The 20,000-nt window shown below is 48.6% G+C and overlaps 1 protein-coding gene across 2 annotated transcripts in view; it reads right to left on the reverse strand.

Annotated features, from left to right (window-relative positions):
* TRIM24 (tripartite motif containing 24) overlaps positions 1 to 20,000 on the reverse strand; it is a 107,537-nt gene that overhangs the window by 58,587 nt on the left and 28,950 nt on the right. For both annotated transcript variants that reach the window (XM_056517972.1, XM_056517971.1), the window contains exons 2-6: positions 3,626 to 3,744; positions 3,118 to 3,268; positions 2,281 to 2,410; positions 2,047 to 2,163; positions 1 to 39 (exon numbers count right to left, since the gene is read on the reverse strand). The exon at positions 1 to 39 is cut by the window's left edge and continues 76 nt beyond it. In XM_056517972.1, coding sequence (XP_056373947.1) covers positions 1 to 39; positions 2,047 to 2,163; positions 2,281 to 2,410; positions 3,118 to 3,268; positions 3,626 to 3,744 — 556 coding nt within the window. The remainder of the gene's footprint in view (positions 40 to 2,046; positions 2,164 to 2,280; positions 2,411 to 3,117; positions 3,269 to 3,625; positions 3,745 to 20,000) is intronic.

Genomic DNA, 20,000 nt, shown 5'->3' on the forward strand with positions numbered 1-20,000 from the left:
TGCTCCACCTGCTTTTGGTTCTGGTTAACCTCTTGGATTCTGGGGGAAAAAGAAGAAAACATTAGGATAAGGGGAGAGGCGCTGCAGGGGAAAGAACTGTCAGGTCTGAAATATCATCCAATTATAGGAGAGCGGAGGCTCGGGGACAGATGGAGAGCGGCGGAGGCTGCAGCGGACGGGAACATTTACTATACAGACTGCAATGCAGCAACAGGGAATGTGATCAGCGAGATCTGCAGAGCCGCGTCCTGATCCCTGTGTGTACGCAGCTCCTGTATACCCTGGAGTAGGAGACAGGTGAGTTTAACACGTATGCGTATGTATATATATATATATATATATATATATATATATGGGGCGGCCCTCATCTACAGAGTCTACAGACCACAGACTAATGTGTTTATTATTGCAGGTCAGAGGTTGGGCCCGACTGTGACCCCTTTATACACTTTCAAAGCTGATCATGTGATCACCTAACAACAAAGTGTACAATCTCCCTGCAGCGCCATCACAGGGGGAATGAAGTATAACTAAAATAGTCTGTGTAATGTACGGAGCTCCCGGGTCCTCCAGAGACTCTGATTCCTAAAAGGGTTGTTTGTTATAGGCGTTTCCCATCTGAGGGCCCAGCCGGGGAAAGGGCCCAGCCGGGGAAAGGGCCCAGCCGGGGAAAGGGCCCGCTGCTCCTGCTACTGGAGATTCAGGACACTTGTCCCGGAGCCACCGGCATGTGAGCGCTGCTTTCAGCTGTAAGCACAACACAAGACGTGTCAGACGTGACATCCGCCCTCGCCGCGCAGGTACCGAGGACATCACTCACTGGTGCCTTCACTGTGGAGCGAGGAGAACGCGTCCGGTGATGGTGAGAAGAAGATCGCTGCTTGGGACAGGAGTGTCTCTGTATTTTTTTTTTTTTTTTTTTATTTCAACCTGCATCCAGCTTCCCATGTCTACATACCTGGCGTACATACCTGGATACTAACTAACATACCTGGCTGCCTAACTACCTACACATCTGACTGCCTACCTTCATACCTCGCCTACATACATGGCTGCCTAACTACCTTCACACCTGGCCTACATACCTGACTGTACCACATATCTGGCCTACATACCTGGCTGCCCAACTACCTACCTACATGCATACCAGGTCTTCACACTTGACTAACTGGCTACCTAACTATCTTCATACCTTGCCTACATACCTGGCTACCTAACTACATATGTACTGACATATCTGGCTACGTAACTACCTAAAAACCTACATACCTGGCTACATCCCTACATACCTGGCTGCAAAACTACCTACTTACATAACTGAAAAAGAAAGAAGGTAGCAGCACTCCTGATAAGTAAACTGAAGCTGTGTGCATGTCAGAACAGAATTCCCAGGTTACAGGCTTCCACAAGTAGAAGAAGATCACTGCGGCACTCCAAGATGGTTAATCAGGTGGGTAGCATTTATTCCATCAAGAAACAAATGACAATGTTTTGGCTGCTGCAATGCAGCCTTTCTCCGAGAAAGGCTGCATTGCAGCAGCCGAAACGTTGTCATGTGTTTCTTGATGGAATAAATGCTACTCACCTGATTAACCATCTTTGAGTGCCGCAGTGATCTTCTACTTGCGTCTACTTACATACCTGGCTACAGAACTACCTACCTACATACCTGGCTACATACCTACCTGGATGTCTACATATCTATATGTACAGACGGGAAGATTGTGTAGAGGAGGGGAGGACACACAGGCCTACATACCTGGCTGCCTATTATCCCCCTATTGTGTGGTGGTACACTGGTATGGGGCATGAGGACGAATTTGGGTGGAAGAGGCGTGGACAGGGGCAGAGTCTCGCAGGGGGCCCTGAGTGTTGTCAGTCCACCCCTGCCTCCATCTGTCTCAACACCACAACTCCCAGAGAGCAACAGCAGCTGGAGGCAGCCTGGATTGGAAACACTGCCCTATACCACACAACCGTCTGATGATGTCCCCAACAATAGGTATTAACCAGATCCCGGGTATCCCATATCACCATGTGCCGCACCTGTTCTGGATTTGGTCTCCAGTGAATTTGATGTATTTGTTCTTCTCCGATAGCTTCGCTATGAGGGTGTCGATTATCACCTTCTGGCTCTGGAAAGCCTCCTCGATAAACTGGTACCTAAAGCAGAGAAGAAAGCACCATAAAATGATGTGTATTTTTGTATGGAAAACCTCAATAAATTATTCGACTTTCAGGATGCTGCCTGCAGTGTAAAGCATGGAGGTCGGCACCTACCTGTGCTCCTTGTGCTCCTGGAGCTGACAGTCTCGGCAGGTGAGTTTATCGCAGGTTTCACAGTACAGTTTAAGCTGCTCTTTCTTGTGGAACGGACAAAAGACTGGACGCTGACTATTGGCTCCGACTGCTTTGGGATACATAATTAAAAAAATTGAATTGTAAATAAAATAAAAAAACAAAAAAATATATAATCTAAATAATAATTAAAGGGGTATTCCAGGCAAAACATATATATATATCAGCTGCCTCCGGAAAGCTAAACAGATTTGTAAATTACTTCTATTAAAAAATCTTAATCCTTCCAATAGTTATTAGCTTCTGAAGTTTTCTGTCTAACTGCTCAATGATGATGTCACGTCCCGGGAGCTGTGCATGATGGGAGAATCAGAGAATCAGACCCGGGACGTGAGTCATCAGAGAGCAGTTAGACAGAAAAACAACTACTCAACTTCAGAAGCTAATAACTATTGGAAGGATTAAGATTTTTTTATAGAAGTAATTTACAAATCTGTTTAACTTTCCGGAGCCAGTTGATATATATATAAAAAAAAGTTTTGGCCTGGAATACCCCTTTAACAACATTTATAAAATCAATCATAATACAAATAAATTTAAATAAAAAAAATTATTATAAAGTAAAAACTAAAAAATACTACTAAGAATATTATAATAATAAATAAGAACAACAAATTATAAATTTAAAAATACTAAAAAATAAAATATAAATAAATAAAATTAACAACATGTATAAAATATATATATATATATATAAAAAAAAAAAATCTTAAACAAAAGCTGCACGTTGTGGATGTTACCGCCCTCCAGATTCCTTACCGGGCGGCACCTCCTCCTTCTGCCGGACTGTGTGGTCCTTGGTGAACTTCACCCTCTGATGCGCCTGCACACAGTTCTTACACAGCCACTCCACGCACTCCACACAGAAACCTCGCGCCTCCGCATTGTCCTCGCAGCTCGTGCAGACTTGCTGCAACGTAAAATATAAAATTATACAGGAATCTCTCCAATAGAGATTGGAATATAAGACGTGATGTAACAGCAGAATAGTGAGTGCAGTTCTGGAGGGATAAGACCTGATGTAACAGCAGAGTAGTGAATGCAGCTTAATAGTCAAAGGGGAGGGGCCTGCCTGTTCTGATTCAGTCTCCTACTTTTGAGATAAACCATTACCAGGCTGTTGTCACCCATCCGTACAGGCTCTATTATCCAGAACTAGAGGCAGATTAGAGTCCGTGTCTACGGGAGCTGGGTCATTGTTCTGGTGGTTGTAGTCACTAGTCAGAGCTGCAGTGTTGGCCCTCTGTGTGGTCCTGTGGTGACTCACCTGGCTGGGCTTCTCCACAGTGCTGCTGGGCACTTCTGTGGTGTCGCGTACAAAGTAATTTTCAATGATGTCTCTCTCGGCGCACTCCTGGCTACACACCGGACATCGGATGATTCCCACTGTAAGAGACAGAAGAGAGACAATGAGGGGCCGTTCCAATATGGCCGCCGATATCTATTGTGATTAAAGTTGTCCCTCAACTTTCCCAGCTAAACTAAGAACTTCAAAAGAATAAAACATTGCCTGACGAAGAGCCCGGTCCGAGCTGGAAATGCTCCCCAGTCTAGCATTACACTTATCTCCCAATAAATTTTGTACCTTCTTCTACCATCTGAGAGTTCTGCGCCCTGATTGATGTTCCATTTTGGAAGGATCTTCCACCCATCGTTTTGCTAAGAACTTCAAAAGAGCACGAGGAGGCGCCATTCACATCATGTAAAGGCATACAGCGCCCTCTATTTACTTATATTGATAACCTGTAACAGTGGCAAGATGTCTGCACGTCTCACAGATATCCCATCAGTCGGGTTATATTGTGATAAGTGACATAGGGCACAAGGAGGGTAACAACATTGGGCGCCATTTGTTTACTCATTGACCTCCCCTCATGTGACCCAGGTGCCGGAATCTGTCATGAGCTAATGTTGGGCAGACAGTGAACACCAGGCTGGTTAGGCAAGTATGACAGAAAGGAGGGCAGAGCCAGAAGGGCAGGCAGGCGAAAAGGGGGCAGAGCCAGAAGGGCAGGCAGGCAAAAAGGGGGCAGAGCCAGAAGGGCAGGCAGGCGAAAAGGGGGCAGAGCCAGAAGGGCAGGCAGGCAAAAAGGGGGCAGAGCCAGAAGGGCAGGCAGGCAAAAAGGGGAGAGAGCCAGAAGGGCAGGCAGGCAAAAAGGGGAGAGAGCCAGAAGGGCAGGCAGGCGAAAAGGGGGCAGAGCCAGAAGGGCAGGCAGGCGAAAAGGGGAGAGAGCCAGAAGGGCAGGCAGGCGAAAAGGGGAGAGAGCCAGAAGGGCAGGCAGGCGAAAAGGGGAGAGAGCCAGAAGGGCAGGCAGGCGAAAAGGGGAGAGAGCCAGAAGGGCAGGCAGGCGAAAAGGGGGCAGAGCCAGAAGGGCAGGCAGGCGAAAAGGGGGAGAGAGCCAGAAGGGCAGGCAGGCGAAAAGGGGGCAGAGCCAGAAGGGCAGGCAGGCGAAAAGGGGGCAGAGCCAGAAGGGCAGGCAGGCGAAAGGGGGCAGAGCCAGAAGGGCAGGCAGGCGAAAAGGGGAGAGAGCCAGAAGGGCGGGCAGGCAGGCAAGCGAAAAGGGGGCAGAGCCAGAAGGGCAGGCAGGCGAAAAGGGGAGAGAGCCAGAAGGGCAGGCAGGCGAAAAGGGGGAGAGAGCCAGAAGGACAGGCAGGCGAAAAGGGGGAGAGAGCCAGAAGGACAGGCAGGCGAAAAGGGGGAGAGAGCCAGAAGGACAGGCAGGCGAAAAGGGGGAGAGAGCCAGAAGGGCAGGCAGGCGAAAAGGGGGAGAGAGCCAGAAGGGCAGGCAGGTGAAAAGGGGGAGAGAGCCAGAAGGGCAGGCAGGTGAAAAGGGGGAGAGAGCCAGAAGGGCAGGCAGGCGAAAAGGGGGAGAGAGCCAGAAGGGCAGGCAGGCAAAAAGGGGGAGAGAGCCAGAAGGGCAGGCAGGCAAAAAGGGGGAGAGAGCCAGAAGGGCAGGCAGGCGAAAAGGGGGAGAGAGCAAGAAAGAAAGGCAGGAGAAGGGGGAATAAGTCAGAAAAGGAGGCAGGAGAGGTAGAGTGTCAGAAATGTGAGGCAGGGAGAGAGTCAGAAAGGTGGGGGGAGGCCAGAAAGGCAGGCAGGAAACAGACTACACTGCAGGCTTCAGAGTGGAAATCTCCAAGCATCCCCTGCTTGATCAGTGTCTGCATATAGCATGTTCTGACAAACTGCATTCTGGGATATGATGTTATTACAGTGCTCCCCTTATCAGATATTTTCACGTCACCCTCCAGATCGCCATCTAATCTCAAAGATCCACAGAGGCCGCTGGGTAATAGGGGGTCATTTTATCTTTTACACGGAATGGCGAACGCCACGATTAATCTGATGAAATAATAAAACACTCCGGAGATCGCATCTCATATATTCAGGAACCACGATTATTAACGTCCAAACATAATAGACCACAACATCTCCACCTGCGTGATTCAGGAGGTAAGCTCCGCCCATGTAATATGTCACATGATCTAATTGTGAAAACAAACGTAAGTCACCGTGAACACTGCTCGGCGAGTCATCAGAACCACCCAAAGGAGCCGCCCGAAAAAGGTGCCCATCTGAAGTTTAGTCTCTGCCCACACTGGGCGGTTGGGTTGCCAATGAGACCATAAAATGCCTTATGGCATCAGCTTGCCTTGGCAACCCAACCACTCCGAGTGGAGTTGTTTCTCGGCGATATTGTACAGATTTTTGGACTACACAAAAAGTTTAAAAAAAAACAAAAAAAAAAAAAAAACTTTACTTTCGCTCCAGTCACATCCAAAGCTGCATTCACAGATCTGCCAATAACCCTTACACTGATCAGAATCACCATCACGTTTATGTAATAGTCTGTGCCCCCGACACACTGCACCGGAAACCACAAACATTACGAATGCAGCTTTGGATGTGATTGGAGCATTAGACCAGATCGGGTCAAGGTCAAGACAAAGGTCAAGTACAAGGAACAGTCTCAGTAAAGTTCTGCAAAAGGTAAATGAAGACATTGTTGACCCGATCACTGTGTCTATTAGTTTGTTTTTTATTCCCCCTAATTATCTCACACACATGGTCTCATCCAGTCAAGGTCTGGTGCTCTGTAGGCACGAGCCGAGCTCTGCACCCGTCACCTCCGCCCATCCCCCAGTCACGTTTCCATTAATAATCAGGACGTCAGCTCTGGAAACCGCCTCAAACTGGTTTCAGCTGGAAGAGACTGAAGAAATCTAGACTCCCCGTCTCTCCCTTCTCAGCTCAAAACAGGTCAAACCATTCACAGGGAGAGAGAGGGGGAGGAGAGGACGGCACAACACAATGGCCCTCATTTACTTAGAAGATCGGGTTGTAAGTCTATGTTTCTTTCTTACCCGACTGCTTTTTTCCCTGGTATTTATTATTATGTCGCATCCTGTTTGTCGCACGAGGGTTTTGTTGGTTTTGGTTTCCAACTCCTCTGAGTTGTCGGGAAAAAATCCACAACAATTCAACAAATTCGGGTTGGAAACCTTTATAAATACGTGGGAAAGCTCAAAAATGTCGGGCTACGCCCCTTTTTCGGGTTTGGGAGAATCCACATCGGGTCCGTTGGGAAAAAATGTTGCACCGTGTCGCAGACTGGCGCACGATGTCTGCGACATGTCGCAGACAAAGATGCGCCAAAAAAACCCCGACAAAACAAGTCGGGTTTAGAATAGTAAATGAGGGTCAGTGTGTAGACTAGATAAGCTGCCATTACCCCTCACTGAGAAATAGAGTACTGCAGGACTGCTGCTGTAATAATGCATCATTATTCTGATGGGGCCAAAATCATGGGCCGAACCAACCACAAACCTCAAATGGGACAACATAAGGGACACCACTAATCACATGGGCAAACGTAAGGGGGAACACTACTTGCCTCAAACAATTAGAACTGGAGTGCCAAAGATAAAGGGGAACTCTTCCCAGAAGGAAAAAAAATTGTATTGGGTGCTGATTTCATAGATCAACCCCTCCTCAGGAACGCAAGTTCTCTTAAAAACACCTGGAAGTCTCCTCCTCCCTCTGGCATCTTACTTCCTGTTACCCTAATGAGCCGTGATGTCACTTCCTGTTGCCAGAAGTGGAGGAGACAATTTTATCAAGCTTTAAAGTCTCCAGCTACAAGAAAGGGAAATACTTTTCAGGGACTCAATCTTGCCCCAAGTGTCAATGTTATATCGACTCGTGACCGATCTGACAGGGTTAGGAAGCTGAGGTAAAGATGGATAACCAATATGGCGGCCAAGACATGTTGATCACCTCGACATTATATGTAGCCTGTATCTGCTGATTCAGAACTCCTTTACGGTTTGGGGCACAAAGAAAAACAACAAATCCCATAAGTGCCACTGACTATTTTTTTAATAAAAAAAGCCAACAAAAATATATTTTTTAAGTTATCCTCCCTTCTTGTATTTAGGAATTATTATTATGGTCCGAGTATTATAGACCTAACAGCGATGACTCCCCCAGCTGTAGTAACCCAACCTGTTCCACCTACGTGACTCAGGAGATAAGCCCCGCCCATCTAATATTTCACGTGTGTGATATCATCGTAAACCATCACACCACAACGAGAGTCACTCTGAACACGTCGGCTCATAAATCCTCTGCACTCATTGAGTCATCAGTCAGAGCCGCGGTCGTAGAGCATGAACTAATAATTGGGTCTAAAAGAGTACATGGGTCTCCGCCCATGCTGGGGTTGCCAAGATGACCGTACCATGCCAACAACTTGGCACTGTGCGACGTACATTTGCCTCGTGTCCCGTCAAGATCGGACGGAGACAATGGACGGACTCATTGGAGGACGTCGTCAACTACACAAAGTAAACTATTTTGCTCCCGCTCCAGTCACATCCAAAGCTGCGATCTTATAACATTTACAGACCAGTGTGCACCGCACCACCCACCCCACGATACACTGCACAGGAATCCACAAGAATGGCAACTGCAACTTTGGATGCAATTGGAGCACATCGGATTGGGTCAAGAACAAGAAACAGTCTCAGTTAAGTTGCTCAATAAGTTCTAAAGATGTAAATACTGAGACGTCGTGGACCCATTCACACATACACTACTTAATTTTAATTTTATTTTTCCCTATTTTATCCCCCCTAAATTTCTTACAAATGGTCTGCTCCATCCCCATCCAGTCTGGTGCTCTGTAGGCACGAGCCGAGCTCTGCACCCGTCACCACCGCCCATCCCCCAGTCACGTTTCCATTAATGTAATCAGGACGTTGGCTCTGGAAACCGCCTCAAACTGGTTTCAGCTGGAAGAGACTGAAGAAATCTAGACTTGTCGTCTCTCTCCCTTCTCAGCTCAAAACAGGTCAAACCATTCATAAGGAGAGAGGGGGAGGAGAGGATGGCACAACACACTGTGTAGACTAGATAAGCTGCCATCACCCCTCAATGAGAAATAATGTCCTCGTCCAGAGTACTGCAGGACTGCTGCTGTAATAATGCATCATTATACTGATGGGGCATAAATCATGGGCAGAAACAACCACAAACCTCAAATGGGATAACAAAAAGGACACCACTAGCCACATGGGAAAACGTCAACAAGGAACACCCCCTCTGGGGAATCACTTTGGTGGAACTTGCGCTGTTATATTGACTCAAAGCAACAGGATCGGGATAGGCCAAAATATAAAAGGGGAACTCCACCCTGAAGGAGGAAAAACAATTAGTTTTAAGTGATCTCTACCCCTCTCCAAGGACACAAAGGTCTCCTGAAAACAACAGGAAGCCTACTCCGCCCTCTGGCATCCGGTTATCCTCTTGAGCTGTGATGTCACCTCCCGCTGCCTGAAGCGGAGGAGACACTATAATGCCAGAGGGCTGCAGTAAAGGCTTTGTCTTCTCCTCTTGTGCAATTACACATTTTCCATACAAAGCAAATATTCACTTTTATGTTTGCTTAATGTGCCTGAGGCTCCTTTCACACTGCTGTTGTGACACGACAGTGCGACGTCCGTAGGGGAACCCGGGGAGATTAGTGGGAGGGAAATACATCAGGTGACGTTTTTCCTCCCGCTACTCCCGTCAAAAAACAATGGTGCCCAACGGACCCCATAATAGTACATCTGTCAGGACCCATTGTGCGTAAAAAAAAAAATGTAAGTTAAAAAAAAAGGGCCTGACGGATGTTTGTCGACAGGGAAAAAACAATGTCGGTGTGAAAGGGGCCTGATCCAACAGGGTTGGGAATCTCCATGGGATCAATGAGTGGGTATGCCGGCCTAAATAAAAATTGCACTAAGGGTGATTATTGCAGGGATCTCTACCGCTCTCTGGGAACGTAAGGTCTCTCGATATCACCAGGAAATCTCCTCCTCCCTCTGGAGTCTTACTTCCTGTTACCCTCGAGTTGTGATGTCATTTCCTGCTGCGATAAATGAAGGAGACAAAAGGTCTCAGACGTGACCATGTAGTTGTCAATGGAGCTTTTAACCTTCAAAGGGGAAACACACAAGTACAACCGTACTCCAGAACCACATGACGTTCTCGAAAGATCAACACTTCGACAGGAGTGGAACAGGTTATGTTCCCCTTAGGCTAAGTTTCCACTTGTTTTCTTTTCTGGCAGTTTTTGGAAAATTGCCACTGCAGTTTTTGAGCCAAAGTGTATTCAAAAGGAATAGGACATATAAAAGACTTACACTTCTCCTCCCTTATGGGGTGGAAATTGGAAAACCAGCCTTAAGGAAGTAGACACGTTTTCTATTTTCTTCTCTTTTCCTTGTTAAGAGGAGAAGATTATTCTGGATCACCATGACCATAAATACAAGTTGACTTATCGTGTCCCATCGGGCACCCAAAATGTTTACTTTCTAATGTGGGCTTCACCTCCTCTATGGGATTTATGCAAATAGCACAGAACAATCATCTTTTTGTAGTCCTGGACACAAGGTCAGACAGCGTTCAGATGGGAACCGTTAAAAAGATAGGGGTGGGTCCCAGAGGCATTTAGGGCATATATTGTGGACACACAAGCAAATCAGGATAGATAAGAGCTGAAGAATGAGGCCAAAATGGGCGACAACCAATATGGCGGCAAGGAAAATACTTGCAGATCACCTGTATCCTGTATCCGCTGGCTTGGAACTCATTTACGGGTTAAGGCTTCCACCATTGCTTTTTAGGTGCAGAGGACACAAGGAAAGAAGCCACGTTTCAATGGGATGAGCTGCCCGCTACATTTCCCTAACTTCTTTCATAGTCCTTATATTTAGGAATCATGATAAATTACAGTGCAAACCTAAGACTAAACCACAATAACAGCCTTGAGTACACCAGCTGTGCCAACCCAACCTGTTCCACCAGCGTGATTCAGGAGACAAGCCCTGCCCATTAAAAATATCACGTGTATGACCCAACATATACCCAACATGAGTCACCATGACTCAAAACTTGTGCACTCACCGAGTCATCAGTCAGAACCGCGGTTATAGAGCCCGACGATGAGGCCACAAAGCAGCTGAACAAGTCCATCCAAGGTTCAGTCTCTGCCCATGCTGAGGGGTTGGGTTGCCAGTTGGCGCTGGGCGGTGCATCTGCATTGACAACCCAACCCCTCAACGCGAAATTGGTCTGCGTTCACAGATCTGCCGATTACCCTTTATCAGAATTGTCATGTAACGTTTTACAGTCTGTACCCCCAGATACACATCATCGGAAACCACAAGAATGGCGAATGCAGCTTTAGATGTGGATGGAGCATAAATCTCGGGTCAAGGTCAAGTACAAGAAACAGTCTTCGTAAAGTTGCTCTATAAATTCTGTAAATGTAAATAAAGAAAATGTGGTCCCAGTCACTACATTTAATAGTTTAAATTTTTTATCCTCCCCCAAATTTCACGCACACATGGTCTGATCTGTCTCTGTCCAGTCGAGGTCTGGTGCTCTGTAGGCAGGAGCCGAGCTTCGCACCCGTCACCTCCGCCCATCCCCCAGTCACGGTTCCATTAATAGTCAGGACGTCTGCTCTGGAAACCGCCTCAAACTGGTTTCAGCTGGAAGAGACTGAAGAAATCCAGACTCCCCGTCTCTCCCTTCTCAGCTCAAAACAAGTCAAACCATTCACAGGAGAGGGGGGAGGAGAAGACTGCACAACACAATGTGTAGACTAGATCAGCTGCCATCACCCCTCAATGAAAAATAATGTCCTCGTCCAGCATAATGCAGGACTGTGGCTGTAATAATGGGTGGTGGATTTTAATGAACTCTACCCCTCTCCAGGGACACAATGTCTCCTGAAATCAACAGGAAGTCTCCTCCTCCCTCTAGCCGCTTACATCCTGTTATCCTTTTGAGCTCTGATGTCACTTCCTGCTTCCAGAAGTGGAGGAGACACTATAATCTAATACCGGAGGGCTGCAGTAAAGACTTAAAAGGAGCAATCCAAATTTCTTCATAAAACAGCACCACCCCTTTCCTCAGGTTGCGAGTGGTATTGCAGCTCAGTTCCATGAAAGTGAACGGAGCAAAGTTTTAATACCACACACAACCCGAGGACAGGGATGGCACTGTTTTTGAAAGAAATTAGCTCTGTTTTTCTTTTCCAGGATTAACCCATTTAATGTCCCCAAATTATAGTCACCCTTTAAGGGCTGTTTTGTGTATGCAGCTCGTATACAGTAGCAATGGGGAAGAGGAGACAGATGAAAGAGGAACGTCGTCTACAGGATCAGACTACACAGGAATTGTAGTCTGTAACCATGGAGACACAGAACTGCACAGGAGCTGACGAAACAAAAACTTAGCTTTTTTTTAAAAATCAAGATTATCTGTAAAGATGTCCCAGGCTGTAAATAAGCTCATATCCTTTAACAGGTTGACAAAGGACGAATCACAAATTAATCCCCCACCCCAATAACCAGGGAGGGGGGAGGTAGCCAGCGGGCAGGTGCACGGGGAACACAGATTCTTATAGGTTAAAAGGCAACAAAAGGCTTATTGGGTACAGGGCAAAACATTAGTCAATGGATCCCTTAAAAAAATTGCAAAGGTATTTAGGGTAAAACCCTTTACAGGTGCGCCGACTCCTATTCCTATACTAGGAGGCGGGGTGATTACTCCTATACTACCAGGGACAGCGGGCAGGGTAATAACTCACACCGATGCCAACGGGCGGGGCGATGACTCCTACTCCTATCCTGATGGGGACAGCGGGTAGCGTAATAACTCACACCGATGCCAACGGGCGGGGCGATGACTCCTACTCCTATCCTGATGGGGACAGCGGGTAGCGTAATAACTCACACCGATGCCAACGGGTGGGGCGATGACTCCTACTCCTATCCTGATGGGGACAGCGGGCAGGGTAATAACTCATATCGGTGCCAACGGGTGGGGCGATGACTCCTACTCCTATCCTACGGGGGACAGCGGGCGGAGCAATGACTCATACCGAGGACATTGAGTGGGGCGATAACTCATACCAGTGACAGCAGGTGAGGAGATTACTCATAATGGGGACAACAGGCGAGGGTGATGACTCCTACTGGGGACTGCGAGCGGGGAGCTAAATCATACCAGTGACTGCGGGCGGGGAGACGAATCATACCAGTGACTGCGGGCGGGGAGACGAATCATACCAGTGACTGCGGGCGGGGAGACGAATCATACCAGTGACTGCGGGCGGGGAGACGAATCATACCAGTGACTGCGGGCGGGGAGACGAATCATACCAGTGACTGCGGGCGGGGAGACGAATCATACCAGTGACTGCGGGCGGGGAGACGAATCATACCAGTGACTGCGGGCGGGGAGACGAATCATACCAGTGACTGCGGGCGGGGAGACGACTCATACCAGAGACTGCGGGCGGGGAGACGAATCATACCAGTGACTGCGGGCGGGGAGACGAATCATACCAGTGACTGCGGGCGGGGAGACGAATCATACCAGTGACTGCGGGCGGGGAGACGACTCATACCAGAGACTGCGGGCGGGGAGACGAATCATACCAGTGACTGCAGGCGGGGAAACGAATCATACCAGTGACTGCGGGCGGGGAGACGAATCATACCAGTGACTGCGGGCGGGGAGACGAATCATACCAGTGACTGCGGGCGGGGAGACGAATCATACCAGTGACTGCGGGCGGGGAGACGAATCATACCAGAGACTGCGGGCGGGGAGACGAATCATACCAGAGACTGCGGGCGGGGAGACGAATCATACCAGAGACTGCGGGCGGGGAGACGAATCATACCAGAGACTGCGGGCGGGGAGACGAATCATACCAGAGACTGCGGGCGGGGCAATGACTCATACCAGTGACTGCGGGCGGGGAGACGAATCATACCAGTGACTGCGGGCGGGGAGACGAATCATACCAGTGACTGCGGGCGGGGAGACGACTCATACCAGTGACTGCGGGCGGGGAGACGACTCATACCAGTGACTGCGGGCGGGGAGACGAATCATACCAGAGACTGCGGGCGGGGAGACGAATCATACCAGTGACTGCGGGCGGGGAGACGAATCATACCAGAGACTGCGGGCGGGGCAATGACTCATACCAGTGACTGCGGGCGGGGAGACGAATCATACCAGTGACTGCGGGCGGGGCAATGACTCATACCAGTGACTGCGGGCGGGGCAATGAATCATACCAGTGACCGGGCGGGGAGACGAATCATACCAGTGACTGCGGGCGGGGAGACGAATCATACCAGTGACTGCGGGCGGGGCAATGAATCATACCAGTGACTGCGGGCGGGGAGACGAATCATACCAGTGACTGCGGGCGGGGAGACGAATCATACCAGTGACTGCGGGCGGGGAGACGAATCATACCAGTGACTGCGGGCGGGGAGACGAATCATACCAGTGACTGCGGGCGGGGAGACGAATCATACCAGTGACTGCGGGCGGGGAGACGAATCATACCAGTGACTGCGGGCGGGGCAATGACTCATACCAGTGACTGCGGGCGGGGAGACGAATCATACCAGTGACTGCGGGCGGGGAGACGAATTATACCAGTGACTGCGGGCGGGGCGATGACTCATACCAGTGACTGCGGGCGAGGCGGTGACCCATACCGGGGACAGAGGATCACTCACACGGCCTCAGTCAGCGTTCTTGCAAATTTTGGAAAAGTTATCTCAAGAAGCAGAAGTGGAAAATGATTATTTAAAAAATTTAAAATGGAAAATCCTGGGTTTAAAGGTGTCCCCTCAAAATAACTCTACACAGCCATTATTGTCTAAACCTTGGCAACAAAAAGGAGGACACCCCTAAGGGAAATGTCCAAAATGGGCCCAAAGTGTCAATATTTTGTATGGCCACCATAATTTCCCAGCACTGCCTTAAGCCTCTTGGTCATGGCGTTCACCAGATCTTTACAAGTTCCCCTGGAGTCCTCTTCCCTCCTCCATGATTACATCCTGGAGTTGGTGGAAGTTAGAGACCTTGCGCTCCCCCGGCTTCCGTTTGAGGATGCCCCACAGATGCTCAATAGGGTTTAGGTCTGGAGACATGCTTGGCCAGTCCATCTCCTTTATTTACCCTCGTCTTATTTACAAAGCAGTGGTGGTCCTGAAGGTGTTTGGGGTCAGTATTATGTGTGAATGCTGCCCTGTGGGCCAGTCCTTGAAGGGAGGGATCATGCTCCTCTTCAGTATGTCTCAGTACATGTTGGCATTCATGGTTCCCACAATGAACTGAAGCCCCCAATTCCCAGCAGGACTCATGCCACCCCAGACCACCATGCTGTAGGCAGGACACACTTGACTTTAAACTCCTCCCCCGGTTGTCACCACACACGCCTGACACCATCTGAACCACATAAGTTTATCTTGGTCTCATCGGACCCCAGGACGTGGTTCCAGTAATCCACATCCTTAGTTGCTTGTCTTCAGTAAACGGTTTGCAGCTTTCTTGTGCTTCATCTTTAGAAGAGGCTTCCTTCCGGGACGACAGCCATGCAGACCAAAATAATGCAATAAGTGGCGTATGGTCTGAACACTGACAGGTCGACCCCCACACCCCTTCAACCTCTGCAACAATACTGGCAGCACTCATCTGTCTATATCCCAAAGAAAACCTCTAGATATGATGCAGAGCGTGTGCACTCAACTTCTTTGGTCAATCATGGTGAGGCCTGTTCCTGTGAAACCCCTGTATGGACTGGTCCACCGTGCTGCACCTCAGTTTCAGGGTCTTGGCAATCTTCAAATAGCATCGGCCATCTATACGTAGAGCAGCATTTATTTATTTTTTATCAGATCCTCAGAGTTCTTTGCCATAAGGTGCCGTGCTAAACTTCCAGTGAACAGAATTAGAGAGTGTGAGAGCGATAACACCAAATTTAAGACTCTTGTTTCCCATTCACACCCGAGACCTTGTAACAATAACGAGTCACGTCACCAGGGAGGAAAAAAGGGCCCAATTTGCCCATTTACACTTAGGGGTGTACTTACTTTTGTTGCCAAGGTTTAGACATTTATGGCTCTGTGGTGTTGGTGCTGAACCTGGAGCAAAGTGTTGTAGATTTAGTCCTAGGATCGGTACAAAGTGTCATGTGCACAGGACAGGTGACCGCCGGTAAAGTGACCCAATGTGGGTACGCGAGTCAGTGTGCACGTGTGTGCCCCCATACTGACTGAGATCACTCAGTACAGCGCTCTGCGGTTTTAGGACTAACCCCCTTAAAAGGGGTACTCCGCCCCTAGACATCGTATCCCCTATCCTGATAAGATGTCTGATCACGGGGGTCCTGCCGCTGCACCCGGCGAGCGTTGGGTTCTGCCCTTGAAGCGTGTGACGTAACGGACGCGCCTCGCTCGTGACATCACGGCCACACACCCTCAATTCAAGTCTATGGAAGGGGGCATGGCAGCCTCCACGCCCCCTCCCATAGACTTGTATTGAGGGGGCAGGGCCGTGACATCAGGAGCCTCCACACCACATTGAGTCATCTGGCATGGAGCAAAGCTCACTCCGTGCACCGGATGTCTGGGGTGCCGCAGCAGAGATTGCAGGGGTCCCGCCGCTGGGGATCAGACATCTTCTCCCCTATCCTTTGTATAGGGGATAAGATGTCCAGGGCTGGAGTACCCCTTTAAGCTTTCAAAAGGTCCTCATGGACAGTAGATACTTTATGTAGTTATGACCGATGATGCCCTCTATACAACGCCGCACAATATGTTGGTGCAATATAAAATGAAGCCATGAATCACATCACACTTCCCAATATTTCAGTACGGCTCACAGCGGTGGCAGGTTGTCACCAAGAGTGATAATCCACTTAGAATTAAGTACCAGCGGCCATGTCCTGATCTTGTTATCTAGAGCGAATTATCTACATAACGTGGTCCTGGTGTAAGGAAATCAGGTCATTTCTTAGGCTACGTTAACATTACTGCTGAGCTCCAATCGCAAAAGAACAGGAGTTAAAGGGGTACTCCAGTTCAGAACGCTCGAAGCCAGAGGCCGTATATGTGACGTCACGAGGGGGCGTGGCCGTGACACCATGACCACAGGAACCTGGCGTTTGTTTAGAAGCAGCGGGACCCTCATGATCAGACATCTTATCCTTTGGATAGGGGATAAGATGTCTAGCAGCAGAGTACCCCTTAAAGCGGCAAAGAAAAATACTGCATGTCCGATATTTTTTCTCTGCTCAACTACCCAAAAATAACGGACACTTGACAAACCTCAGTCAATGGACCCAGTGGGGTTCCATTCGCTCTGTTTGGCGCTGAACATACCCCGAGCGGGTAGGAACACAACGGTAATGTGAACGCAGCCTTGTAGATTCGCAATCAAAGAACCTGGTCTGAACCAGGATCAGGGGGCGGGCGACGGAGGAGCGAGGGGGCGGGCGACGGAGGAGCGAGGGGGCGGGCGAGGAAACAGCGAGGAGGGGGGCGAGGAAACAGCGAGGAGGGGGGCGACGAAACAGCGAGGAGGGGGGCGAGGAAACAGTGAAGAGGGGGGCGACGAGATTAGAATCAAGGACTGACGCAGCAAAGCCGACATCTGTGCTGGGGGAAATCTATATCCGGCTATAGAGAAAAACGTCATAGAATGAAACTATTGCATCAGCGCAAGAAAGTGGTGACAATGTCAGGCGGCTGCTGCATAAGCCAAAGAGGTGACAGGGACAGAGCACAGAATAAATGCACAGGAGCCCTGGCTTCAGGGAATGATGGGGGTTGTAGTTCTGCACAAGCTTGAGAGCCACGGGTCAGGGGGACATGAGAAGTGGTAAAATAATAAACAGAAATAACCTCTACACAAGCGACATGAACAACAAATAACAGGTAACTCTTCATTTGACAGAATATCAGACAATGTTACATAACTGTATAAAATGTATCTAAAATAAGATATTAGCCACAACTGCAATATGGACCAGTGCAGCAATAGGTAACAAATTACAGATCCAGTGTATACTGCATCTGGACACCAGGGGGCGCTCTATCCCTTCAATGTGTTTTCCCTACAATGATAAAAACTACTTCACATTTTTATAAAAAGAAAATACAAGTTATATATATAAAATATTTTTTGTATCATTTTCTTTTTATAAAAAAAATATATAAAAAAGTTTTATCATTATTGGAAGATGATAATTTGCCAAGTGGTAGACTGTCCCCTAGTGACCCCTAGGGGGTTTGTATAGCGCTTTAGGGTGTCTCAAAGTTGCAGTTTTTGTTAGTAATATATTATTTGTATACAGACGTTTTCTGATACTGCGGCCTCCAAAAATGTAACGAAGCAAAAGATCAAACGAACGTTTATCACAATCTCATCCTCACTGATCACCAGTCACTGACTAAAGAAACAATGTACAATGAGCGCCCGCCTTATATACACCATGGGCAGAGACACTGGCACACGGCAGCCGGGTGACGGCAGAGACGCTCGCACATGGCAGCGGGGTGACAGCAGAGACGCTCGCACGTGGCAGTGGGGTGACAGCAGAGACGCTCGCACATGGCAGCGGGGTGACAGCAGAGACGCTCGCACATGGCAGTGGGGTGACAGCAGAGACGCTCGCACATGGCAGCGGGGTGACAGCAGAGACGCTCGCACATGGCAGCGGGGTGACAGCAGAGACGCTCGCACATGGCAGCGGGGTGACAGCAGAGACGCTCGCACATGGCAGCGGGGTGACAGCAGAGACGCTCGCACATGGCAGCGGGGTGAAGGAAGAGACGCTCGCACATGGCAGCGGGGTGACGGCAGAGACGCTCTCACATGGCAGCGGGGTGACGGCAGAGACGCTCGCACATGGCAGATTTGCAATCAAATCAAGTCCCTTCTGGTTCAGAGTCTGTTAGGCACCATATCTGATTTCCCTTCTGGTTCGGGGTATGTTAGGCACCATACCTGATGTCCCTTCTGGTTCGGGGTATGTTAGGCACCATACCTGATGTCCCTTCTGGTTCGGGGGTCTGTTAGGCATCATATCTGATGTCCCTTCTGGTTCAGGGTCTGTTAGGCACCATACCTGATGTCCCTTCTGGTTCGGGGTATGTTAGGCACCATACCTGATGTCCCTTCTGGTTCGGGGGTCTGTTAGGCACCATACCTGATGTCCCTTCTGGTTCGGGGGTCTGTTAGGCACCATATCTGATGTCCCTTCTCGTTCAGGGTCTGTTAGGCACCATATCTGATGTCCCTTCTCGTTCAGGGTCTGTTAGGCACCATATCTGATGTCCCTTCTGGTTCAGGGTCTGTTAGGCACCATATCTGATTTCCCTTCTGGTTCGGGGTCTGTTAGGCACCATATCTGATGTCCCTTCTGGTTCGGTGTCTGCAGATTTACTATTTGGAGATTCTAGGAGCCACAACTCCCATGATGCAGTGGATGCAGAGGACATCAGATCCTCCACTGAACAGAGGGAAAAGCAGTTATCACTGGGACAGAAGCTCGAACACCGAAGGATCGACAGACTGAAAAATTACCATGACTCCTCCTCCTGGCATCATTCCATCGGTTAACCCCTTAAGGACAATTGGCGTTAATGTGAGTCCTGATGCGGTGGTACTTAACGCACCAGGACATACACTTACATTCTGTACATGACATGGGCACCCGATCGGCGATTGCGCTGATTTACGCCATTAACCCCTCAGATGCCTTGATCAATACAGATCACTGCCTTTGTGGCAATGTGGGCATTCGAAAGTTTGATTGGATCGGCCGCAGCACAGGTGCCCTCGCCGCTCTCCTGGGGTCTTCTCCTCTGGTCTGACATCAAGCAGAGAAGATTGCCGATAATACTGATCAGTGCTATGCCTATGTATAGCACTAAACTGTATTAGCAATCTAATGATTGCTATAAATAGTCCCTTATGGGGACTATAAAAGTGTAAAGAAATTGTAAAAATAAAAAAATATAAGTGAAAAAGCCCCTCCCCCCCCCCCCCCAAAAAAAAAAAAGTTAAACAGACCAATTTTCCCTAAAAAGTGTAATAATAAATAATAAACATTTGTTATTGCCTTGGCGTAAATGTCCGAACGATCAAAATATATTAAATTATATTAATTATCCTGTATATTTTATCTCAAAAAAATGTAATCAAAAAATGATTAAAAAGTCACATATGCAAAAAGTTGTACTGATAAAAACTACAGATCACTGCGCAA

The sequence above is a fragment of the Hyla sarda genome, chromosome 4, assembly GCF_029499605.1.
Source record: "Hyla sarda isolate aHylSar1 chromosome 4, aHylSar1.hap1, whole genome shotgun sequence".
Lineage (NCBI taxonomy): Eukaryota > Metazoa > Chordata > Amphibia > Anura > Hylidae > Hyla > Hyla sarda.